Below are 11,466 nucleotides of genomic sequence, written 5' to 3' on the forward strand. Positions count from 1 at the left end.
AGCCTAAGGTGGAAATATGACAGGTTTCCTACAGGCACCCTTTATATACATCAAAGGATCCACACAGGAGAAAAGCCGTATAAATGCCTTGAATGTGGGAAAAGCTTCAATGTGAGGGGAAACCTTTATAAACATCAAAAAATTCACACTGGAGAAAAACAGCATAAATGCCTGGAGTGTGGAAAGAGCTTTAGTCAGAGAGGAAACCTTTATAAACATCAAAAAATTCACACTGGAGAGAAACCATATGAATGTTTCGAATGTGGAAAGAGATTTATTAATGGTGAAAAACTCAGTAATCATCAAAGGATCCACACAGGAGAAAAACCATATAAATGCCTGGAATGTGGAAAAAGCTTCAGTCAGAGGGGAGATCTCTGTAATCATCAAAGAATTCACACAGGAGAGAAACCATTTAAATGCCTGGAGTGTGGAAAGAGTTTCACTCGGATAGGACACCTTTATATCCATCAAAGGATCCACACTGGAGAAAAACCATATGAATGCCTGGTGTGTGGGAAGAGCTTTACTGTGGCTGGACACCTCCGAAGACATCAAAGGATCCACACAGGAGTAAAAACGTATAAATGCCTGGAGGGCTTTGAGTGTGGAAAGAGCACCTTTTCCATTCATCAAAGAATCCACTCAGGAGAGACACAGCATAAATTCCTGGAGTGTAGAAAGAGCTTCAGTCTAAGGGGAAACCTTTATGTACATCAAAGGATCCATTCAGGGGAGAAAGCATATAAATGCCTCCAGTGTGGAAAGATCTTTACTGAAAATAGTGGTCTTCGTAAACATCAAAGAATTCACACAGGAGAAAAACCATATGTCTAGAGTTTGGAAGGTGTGAACACTTACTGTTCATTGCCATCTCATCCTTTGTGTGACAACATTTTACTGCTCCCTTTATCTTATATGAGCTAGAGGGCGATAGATTTAAGAGCTTATTGTTGTTAGCATATGGATGTTTATGATTGTTTCCTGTTTTTATACCTTGTACTTAGCTCTGGGAAGTCGGGGGGGGGGGAGAGGGGGGAGGGGTAGGGAGGGATAAGTAGGGGAGGGGGAGGGGGGATTGTTAAAGATAAAATGTATTTTAAAACTTTTCAATAAAGAAAACATTTTACTGCTCCCTTTATTGCTACTCTCTGTTTAATGATTCTGCTATTCTGTGATGCCTAACAGTTGAATTTAAATCTTACACACTTTTCAAGGAGTACAAAATCTTATGAGTAGAAGTGTATTCAATTCCACAAACTCATATCACAATTTCTTCTCATTGCTGAGATTTCATTTTGAGATTCAGAAGCTACTACTGAAATGTTCTTCCCATGGGCCTAGAAATCAGAGCGCTCTCTCCTGGGTTACTTTTCCCCTTGAAATAGTTCCGTACTTTTTGGCACACTCCCTCCTTCAACACAGAGAACAAACTGCACTCTTGGTTATTACTGAATCAATTAATGAGTCTATTTACCCTTTTCTCTCCTTATGCGGGCCATAACCATTGCCTCATGTGAAGACCTCTGTGTTGCAGGAATATAGTCCTTGCTGAGGGCCAAGCAACGGCTTTCTTGCACTTGGTTGCACTTTCTTGTAACTTTAATGTTTTTGTGATAACCTTGTAATATAGAAGGTTTCTGCCTTAGCATCTGGGTGCTTGTAACTTTCTAACTGCAAAACAAGGCACTCTCTCAGGCTGAATAGCAAAGGACTTTTTCAGTTGTACATGCTAGAAGATTCAGCTGCCTATAAATGTCCCTTTTCACAATAGATTTCTGTGGCTCATGCTCTGGATGCCTTTTCCCATGTGAACATTCTCCTTTTAATACAATGGTTTGAAATGGTTATTATGGGATGTTTAACTTACTGTCCACGTTTCTGATTAACAGGATTTCTTCCATCCAATCAACTATTCTTGTAGTATGAAAGGAGACTCACACGAATCTTGAGCAGCTGTGTTCTTTATTGGTTAACATTCACTCATATATGTATGTCTTAAAACAATAGCTTTAGCAGTTAAACATTAACAGTTTACATGTCATCCCGAAATTGGTTGTTTTTCCTTATCTATTGCTTATCCTTTTCAATTAACACAAGGAATAATATATGATCCAGTTTCCTGCATTCCATAAGCTTATCTTTCTAATTTAAGATCTTGTTTTTTGCATGTTATCTCAAGCCCACTCTGTACACATCCTTTGCAGTCCCTGTCTGAGCTTTGCCATCCAAAAAGGAACATACAGAATGTGTACTTCAAGATGGACTCAGGAAACATGCTACATATTCTTTTGTACTTTTTCTACTGTATGTGTCCTGTGCTCCTCTTTTCATTAAGGGAAACCTCCTTGTGAGATTAATAAGTTGCCTTTAAATGATCTTCTAATTGGAACAAGTGTCCCATCAGGTACAAATTTTCCCTTTGTCCACACCCCACCCCACCCCCAATGCCCGTCCAGATGGCAGGAACTGGCAGGAACTGGCTCTAGAGCTAATTTGGCCTTCATTGTTGGGGATGTCATTGTTTGATATAATCTAAATGGGTTTTCCAAATGTCAGCACCATGTAAGACCATCCCCAGATATCTGAAACTCTTGTAAATTGGATGCTCTCAGTAGTTCCCTTATCTTTATAAAGCTTTTTAGCAGAAACAAGAGACTCTAAGGCCAACAAAGCTTTGTGAGATACGATCCATATCCTCAGCATATAGGAGGAGAAGTAGGGCCCAGGGATTGACACAGGTGTAAGCAGGAGAATGATCAGATGAGCTGTTGAGCAGCGGAGGTCTAAATACAGCCCTGGGAGACTGAAGAGGTACCAGGTTGATTAGCACATTTCATACAAATGCTGAATGAGAAAAAGTAACATCCCTTTGTACTGTATTCGCCATGTTCATCAAGATTTCTCTCAAATGTTGGTTTAAAATCTACAAAGGCTTCATGCAGTGATTTTGTCCATGCCATTTTGTTTTATTTAGAAGAATGTTAGTCATAAATCAAAATTTACAGCCAATGTATTATGCAAGGAACTGTTTAATTGCATCAGTTTCAACTGATTTCACAGTAGATTGAGATTTGATAAAAAGGTACCCCTAACTTTTTGCTTCTACAGGGGGACTCGACCATTCACCTTGTCCTTCTCTGAAACTTGGAAGGGACCTTGCAGGTCCAGCTCGAACCAGGATTGCCACCGAGACGGGGCAACTGATAGGCCAGCTTGAACTCAGCCAGGAAGTAATGAAGGCTGGACTTGGACAACAGCCAGAAATCCAACTCTTCTCAACACTGCCACACTTAGCAAATGTGAATGTGGGTGTTAGATGCTACGGAGAGAGTAGTGCTGCGTGAATCAAATCAAAATTTACTGGTCTGGCCACGATATCTCAAGCTCTGGAGCAGACATGTCAAACACAAGGCCCACGGGCCACATCCAGCCTGCAATGTTGTCCGTCTGTCCCGGAGACCTGCTCTGGAACAACAAAAGACCACCCCAGGCCAACCAGACATTGATCTACAACCTGGTTGCGTCCATCAAAACTAGAACGTGCTCAGCTTTAGATCCACAGGGCAGCCCTGGAACCAGCGACGTTCCCTGCCCTGCTTACACGCAAGTGGAGTCTCCTGGCTATCTTGCCCCGCAGGCTGACTTCACCCAGGGTACTGGCCATCTCCTGTGCGCACACCCTGGTGGTGGGGCGGCTTCCTGGTTCTAGGGCTGTCCCATGGATCTAAGGCTGAGCAGGTTCTGGCTTTGATGGACGCAACCAGATTGTAGATCAGCGCCACCCCCCACCAGCACCTCCACGGTCCCCTTGCTGAAATAGCCTTGCAGCCACAGGCTTCCCTTTCACCAGGACCAGCCCTGCCCACCCACGAGGCATAGTGACGGGCAGTGGCAGCATGGAGACCGATAGCATTGGCAATCTCCCCGTCACCTCCTATCACCGAGCATAAAGGCCGGCAGGTGACGCCAACAGTTGTCCTTTGCTGTCCCCTGATGGTCGGTAGGGGGGTTGCCGCTCGGCTGTACTTCATCTCGAGGGCCGGGGAAAGGCCACGGCGCCCCCCCAGCAAAGAGCTCAGTGGCTCTCTCAAAGATTCCTTCGTTGGCGCTTCCTGCAGCCCAGGGATCGTGGGGGCTGGAGCTAGAAGGCTGTCCGGGCGGACAGGGCAAGTGGTGCGGCCTTCATCATCCACGACCGCAGCGGAGAAGACCTGTGAGTGGAAGTCCTGGAAGGTACCATATTTGTGCCGGGCGGAAGCGCTGCAGGCTGAAGGCACCATCTTTCCAGCAGGCGGAAGGAAAAGTTAACTGAGCTCGCTGTCGCATTCTTTGCAAGTGTCGGAACAGAGCGAGACTCCTGGCGCCCTCTGCAGGCGGTCAGCGGGAAAAGGGAAGGGACGAACTGGGCGATCGCCTGCCCTAGATTAAAACGATGGCCAATTTTTGACTTGTGGACTTCAACTTCCGGAAATCCTGAGCCAGCCAAATACTGTCCATGCTGGCTCAGGAATTCTGCGAGCGGAAGTCCACAAATAATAAAAAGACCGTCGTTCATCACCTCTGACATACAGCAACCTGAAGTGGGACGCAGCGGTACCCAAGGTTCTGTTAACACGACCTGCTTCCCCACTCCTGGCGTTGCACACCCAGACCCCTGGCGTTGTTTAACAGGCTCAGTGCATGCCGATTTAACCTGGCAAACTGAGCAGACCCTGCATGTGTGAGGGCTTCCCTTGCCACTGTGGCTTATTGCAGGGACTCCACCGGGGAACCTCTCCAGGCAGGTGACTCTCAGTCTGTACCTGGGCAGCCTTGGCTGACTTGGGAAGGAAAGCTTGCTTAGGCTTGGATGGGGGACCACCAGGAAATGCAAGAGATGATGTCTAGCAATGGAACGTTTAAAAAGCTCGGCTCCCTCCTCCTCGGGGCGCCCCCCAGATAAGGGAAGGCTGCTTTCCCGCCTCCCCCACCCTTCTCCCCATCGGCTCCGACCCCCTCGCGGGAGGGGGGCTGCCTGGGGGTTGCGGGGGGAGCTTGGCCGGAGCCCCCCAGAGGAAGAAGGGAGGTCAGAAAAAACCCCGGCAGGCCCCTCAGCTCCGCCGGCCTGGATGTAGGGGGGTGGGAAGACAGGACCCCAAAGATCAAAGGGAGCACCTCGCTCCCCTTCCAAAAGAAAACCTTTGCTACTGCGCAGACGCAAAATGGATTATGGATGGAAGGACGACGCTGATTGGTCGCTCTGGCGAGGGCGGCGATTGGCACAAGGACTTCTCAAGGCGGTCCATTCAATGGAAAGAAGAGCTAACAGGCGCTCTGAGAAGTCCCGCCTCCACTTCCGGTATCAAACATTACAGAAGGGCCGAATTGACTCAGGTAGGATGCCGGGAGTCGCAGTCCGAGCTCTTCTCTGGCGGAGAAAGTGGGGAGGGGGGAGGCCGAGGCCTGTCTGGTGGGACGGGCGCTGGGAGGGAGTCCTGCCCGGAAAGTCTCACTGAGAGGCCGAGGCTTCGGCCTTCTTCCCTGGGCAGGGCTGGGACTCTCCTCCAGGGAAGGGACGAAGCCGTGACCTGCCTCTCCTCATCTCCATTCCCCCCTGCAGGAGGACGGGCGAGCCCGGCAGAGGAAGGAAGGAGGCCCAGCGGAGCAGCCCCGGGAGGAGACGGCGGGGAAGGCCCGGAAGGGATGGGCCGAAGGGGACTCCGCGAAAGGAGGCCGCCTGGAGGGCGAACCGGGGAGCAGGAAACGGGCGGAGACCCCGAGACGGGCCTGGAGGGCGGAGGGTCCCTCAGAAGAGGCGGGAAACTCGGGAAACGCCACAGAATCCAGGAGGGAGGAGAGAAATATCAGTGCCCGGAATGTGGAAAATCCTCCAAATCAAATGAAGCTCTTAAAAAGCATCTAAGAATCCATACTGGAGAGAGACCGTATGAATGCCTGGAATGTAGAAAGAGCTTCAGTCTGAGGGGAAACCTTTATAGACATCAAAGGATCCACACAGGAGAGAAACTGAATAAATGCACAGAGCGTGGAAAGAGCTTCAGTCGGAGGAGCAGACTTTATAGACATCAAAGAATCCACTCGGGAGAAAAACCATATGAATGTCTGGAGTGTGGAAAGAGCTTTTCTGATAGTGGAAACCTCCGTAATCATCAAAGGATCCACACTGGAGAAAAACCATATGAATGCGCAGAGTGTGGAAAGAGCTTCACTCGGATGGGACATCTCCGTACACATCAAAGGATCCACACTGGAGAAAAACTGAATAAATGCACAGAGTGTAGAAAGAGCTTCAGTCGGAGGAACAGCCTTTATATACATCAAAGGATCCACACAGGAGAAAAACCTTATGAATGTCTGGAGTGTGGAAAGAGCTTTTCTGATAATGGACACCTTCGTATTCATCAAAGGATCCACACTGGAGAAAAACCTTATGAATGCTTTGAGTGTGGAAAGAGATTTAGGGATAGGAGCACCTTTCGTATTCATCAAAGAATCCACTCAGGACAGACACAGCATAAATGCCTGGAGTGTGCAAAGAACTTCAGTCGGAGGAGCACCCTTTATAGACATCAAAAGATCCACTCAGGTGAAAAACCATATAAATGCCTGGAGTGTGGAAAGAGCTTTGATCGGAGGTCCACCCTTTGTGTGCATCAAAGGATCCACACAGGAGAAAAACCACATAAATGCCTGGAATGTGGAAAGAGCTTTGGTCACAGGGGAAACCTTTATGTACATCAAAGGATCCATTCAGGAGAGAAACCGTATAAATGCCTCCAGTGTGGAAAGAGTTTTACTGAAAGTGGTGGTCTTCGTAAACATCAAAGAATTCACACAGGAGAAAAACCATTTGTCTAGAGTTTGGAAGGTGTGAACACTTACCATTCTTTGCCACCTCATCCTTTGTGTGTCAACATTTTACTGTTCCCTTTATTGCTACTCTGTTTAATGATTCTGCTATTCTGTGATTTCTAATAGTTGAATTTGAATCTTACACTTTTCAAGGGGTACGTAATCTTATGAGTAGAAGTGTATTCATTTCCACAAACCCGTATCACAATTTCTTCTCATTGGTGAGATTTCATTTTGAGATTCAGAAGCTGCTACTGGAATGTTCTGAAGAAACTTAGCAATTTCCATTGTGCCCACGGTTCTTTCCTTGGGCCTGGAAATCAGACCCTTCTCCTGGGTTAATTTTCCCCTTGAAATTGGTCTCTCGCCTCTTCCGTACCTTTTGGCACACTCCCTCCTTCCACACAGAGAACAAACTGCACTCTTGGTTATTACTGAGTCAATGAGTCAATTTACCCTTTTCTCTCCTTATAAACTTTGCCTCCTGTGAAGACCTCTGTGTTGCAAGAATACAGTCCTTGCTGAGGGCCAAGCAACGGGTTTCTTGCACTTGGTTGCACTTTCTTGTAACTTTAATATTTTTATGATAACCTTGTAATATTCTAGGTGCCTGTGACTTTCTAACTGCAAAACAAGGCACTCTCTCAGGCTGAATAGCAAAGGACTTTTTCAATTGTACATGCTAAAGTTTCAGCTGGCCGAAATATCTTTTCAGAACAGATTTCTGTGGCTCATGATACTCAGGATCCCTTTTCGCATGTGAATGTTCTCCTTTTAATACAATGATTTTAAATGGTTGTGTTATTATGGGATTTTTCACTTACTGTCCACATTTCTGATGTAACAGGATTTCTTCCATCCAATGAACTGTTCTTTTGTACTTTTTCTTCTGTATGTGTCATTTGCTCCTCTTTTCATTAAGGGAAACCTCCTTGTGAGATTAATAAGTTTCCTTTAAATGATCTTCTAATTGGAACAAGTGTGCTGTGGCAGAATCTAGGTGTCTGAGCTGCCCCAACTGGGTCCCTTAGGAAGGAAAGATCCTCAACTTCATCAGATTGAAGCAAAAGGTCCCTGTCGTAGAAACCAATTCTGGTCCAATTTGCTATCCCTCGTGGGTGGGCGGGGCTGGTCCTGGTGAAAGGGAAGCCTGATGGCTGCAACCTCCCCACCCCCATCATCCTTTTCTGAGCGGAGGAAGGAAAGAGATGAGAAGGGAGGGAAGGAGGGAACAAGGGAGGAAGGAAAAGCACCTTGGTAGCATCAATCCTGCACCCGTTGAGACTTGGGCTCAAAGGAGAAAGCAATTTTGTGTTCTCTTTTGTCGCAGACAGGACTTTATTGGCAGTCCAAGTTAACATTGGTATTGAATTGTGAGATCTTTAGGAAAGTGTCCCCTCCATGTGTGTTGCAAAAATTTCCAGTGGGGAAAACATTTTCTTTTGCTATATTTCCAGTCTGAATTAGACCAAGGCAGGGTCCCTACAGGAGAGCCCTTGTAAGGGTTATGTATTAATAGAAAAGCAACTAACTTAAACCTGCTCCGAAATGCTAAAGCTGTTGCACATAAAAAATGGAGGAGCTCTGATCAACTATCACAGCCACCATTTTGACACTTTTGCTGTACTGTTGTCTGTGGAAGTCCCCACTAAATGCAGGCATGGGATAAACTGAACCTGGGTTGTTCTCGGTCTTTTAAGTGGTCACATTTGATCACAAGGCAAGAAGGCCTAGAGAAATGTTTCCCCTTTTGCCTTTCAGCATCCAAGGGAGAAGGAAGGAGAAAGGGAAAGAGGAAAGAAAAAGAAAAAGAAGGAAAGGGGGGAAGGAAAAAGAAGAAAATTGGGGATGGAGGAAGATTATAAAGAGAGGAAGGGACCAAGAGAAGTCCTGCCTTAGCACTTAACCATAAGCAGCCATGCTACCAATCCCTTGTACCTTCCTCCTGATCTCTCCTGGTGGTCTCCCATCAAATTGCCAAGGAGAGTGAGCCTATCAGCAGCAGCCTTTTTTAAAATCCCATTTATATCCCACCGTTCTCCGAAGACTCAGGGCGGCTTACAATCTAAGAAGCCCAAATCAATGTGCTTAGCAATAGCCTTATTTATTTGTTTGTTTGTTTGTTTGTTTGTTTTATATACCGCCCTTCTCCCGGAGGACTCAGGGCGGTGTACAGAGCAATAAAGTAAGAATACAATAAAGCAATAGAGTGAAAAAATTTTAAAACCCAAATCCATCAGGCCAGGCTGGCTTGTTGGAATAGATAAGTTTTTAGATCACGCTGGAAGGAGCGAAGGTCGGGGCCCATCCGGATTTCAGCTGGTAAGCGGTTCCAAAGGATTGGCGCACCCACCGAGAATGCTCTCCCCCTGGGGGTCACCAGCCGACATTCTCTGACTGACGGCACCCTGAGGAGGCCCTCTCTGTGGGAGCGCACAGGACGGAGGGATGTTGACGCTGGCAGTAGGTGCTCCCGTAGGTAATCCGGACCCACGCCATGTAGGGCTTTGTATGTCATCACTAGCACCTTGAATTTCACCCGGAAGGCAACTGGAAGCCAGTGCAGCTCACGGAGCAGAGGTGTAATATGGGAGTATCGGGAGACCCCCAAAAGCACTCGTGCAGCTGCACTCTGCACCAGCTGAAGCTTCCGAGTGGTTCTCAAGGGCAGCCCCATGTAAAGAGCGTTGCAGTAGTCAAGACGAGAGGTCACAAGTGCATGGGTGACTGTACGCAAGGCATCCAGGTCCAGATAGGGTCGCAGCTGGCACACCAGACGAACCTGAGCGAAGGCCCCTCTAGTCACAGCTCCTATATGATCTTCTAAGGAGAGCTGTGAATCTAAGAGGACATCCAGATTGCGAGCCTTATCTATGGGGGGTAATAACTCGCCCCCGATATTAAGAGATGGAATACTCTGAATATCCTGACATGCCGGTATGTACAGCCATTCAGTCTTGTCCAGGTTGAGTTGAAGCCTGTTCCTCCCCATCCATTCCCGGACCGCTTCCAGGCAACGGGACATCACGTTGAGGGCATCACTGATGTGGTTTGGGGTCGAGATGAAAAGCTGGGTGTCATCAGCATACTGATGATAACCCACTCCAAAACCACGAATGATCTCACCCAGCGGTTTCATGTAGTTGAACAGGAGAGGCGAGAGGACCGACCCCTGAGGAACTCCACAAACGAGAGACCTTGGGGTCGACCTCCTGCCAACACCGACTGCAAACGTCCCAGGAGATAGGAGGAGAACCACCGAAGAACTGTGCCTCCCACTCCCAATCTCCTGAGACGCCGCAGCAGGATACCATGGTCGATGGTATCGAAAGCCGCCGAGAGGTCTAATAGGACTAGGACAGAGGAATATCCCCTGTCCCGGGCCCTCCAGAGATCATTCACCAGAGTGAGCAATGCCGTCTCCATGCTGTACCCGGGCCTGAAACCCGATTGGCACGGGTCTAGATAATCCGCTTCATCCAGGACCAGAGGGAGCTGATGCGCCACCACACTCTCAACAACCTTCGCAAGAAAGCGAAGGTTGGAGACCGGACGAAAGTTATTTAACACAGCTGGGTCCAAGGCGGGCTTCTTGAGGAGAGGTCTCACCACCGCCTCCTTCAAGGCGGCGGGGAAATTACCCTCACTCAAAGAAGCAGATATAACCGCCTGGAACCAGCCTCGTGTCCCCTCCCGAGCTGCATAAACCAGCCAGGAAGGGCACAGGTCCAATAAACATGTGGTGGAGCTCAATCTCCCCATAATCCTGTCCACTTCCTCAGGGGTCACAGAATCAAACTCCTCCCAGATAACATCGACAAGACCGCCCGTGTCCTGTTCGTCAGACTCTGCCCAGTTGGAGTCCAGACCGGTCCGAATCAGAGCGATTTTATCCAACAGATATTGACCAAATTCCTCAGCACGACCCTGCAAGGGCTCCTCCCTCACCTCCTGATTGAGGAGGGAGCGGGTCACCCTAAACAGGGCGGCCGGGCGATTATCTGCGGACGCGATGAGGGCGGAGAAGTAATTAGACCTCGCTGCTCTCATCGCTGCGAGATAAGACCTAATATGGGTTCTTAGTCGCAACCGGTCGGATTCGGATTGGCTGGACCTCCAACGGCTCTCTAGGCCCCGTCTCCGATGCTTCATCTCCCGGAGCTCCGCAGAGAACCATGGAGCTCGCTGGGATCTGCACCGGGTCAGGGGCCGCAAGGGTACAACTCGGTCAAGTGCCTCCGTGGCCGCCCTTTCCCAGGCTTCCACTAAGGCATCCGCCGAGTTGTGAGCAGGGGAGGCAGGTGGGGCCCCAAGCGCTGCCTGGAACCTGTCAGGATCCATTAAGCACCTGGGGCGGTACCATCTAGTTGGCTCCGTACACCCACGGCGGGGGGTGGCAAAACGGAAGACCAGCCGCAGGAGGTGATGATCGGTCCATGACAGGGGCATAACAGTTGGAGAGCCCCCACCAAGATCATCAAACCACCGTCCAGATAAGAAAACCAAGTCAAGGGTGTGGCCTCCCTCATGAGTCGGTCCAAGAATTACTTGCGTCAGGTCCATGGCGGTCATGGAAGCCATGAACTCCCGAGCTAACTCAGATGATCCTCC

At 48.4% G+C, this 11,466-nt stretch overlaps 1 protein-coding gene across 1 annotated transcript; it reads left to right on the forward strand.

Moving 5' to 3' along the window:
* The first annotated feature begins 4,607 nt into the window (after nucleotides 1–4,607).
* LOC308674722 (uncharacterized protein) lies at nucleotides 4,608–6,992 on the forward strand. Its single transcript, XM_081339450.1, has 2 exons — nucleotides 4,608–5,376; nucleotides 5,603–6,992. Exons 1-2 carry the CDS (start codon nucleotides 5,205–5,207, stop codon nucleotides 6,859–6,861), a joined length of 1,431 nt encoding a protein of 476 aa, XP_081195576.1. The 5' UTR covers nucleotides 4,608–5,204; the 3' UTR covers nucleotides 6,862–6,992.
* The last annotated feature ends 4,474 nt before the right edge of the window (nucleotides 6,993–11,466 follow it).

The sequence above is a fragment of the Vipera berus genome, assembly GCF_964194415.1.
Source record: "Vipera berus genome assembly, chromosome: 15".
NCBI classification, from domain to species: domain Eukaryota; kingdom Metazoa; phylum Chordata; class Lepidosauria; order Squamata; family Viperidae; genus Vipera; species Vipera berus.

What these genes read in the sequence shown, in the direction of transcription:
- LOC308674722 (XM_081339450.1), top strand. Translation starts at nt 5,205, where the DNA reads ATGGATTATGGATGGAAGGACGACGCTGATTGGTCGCTCTGGCGAGGG. An exon ending in GAAGGGCCGAATTGACTCAG is followed by an intron (nt 5,377 to 5,602) that starts GTAGGATGCCGG and finishes TCCCCCCTGCAG; the next exon opens with GAGGACGGGCGAGCCCGGCA.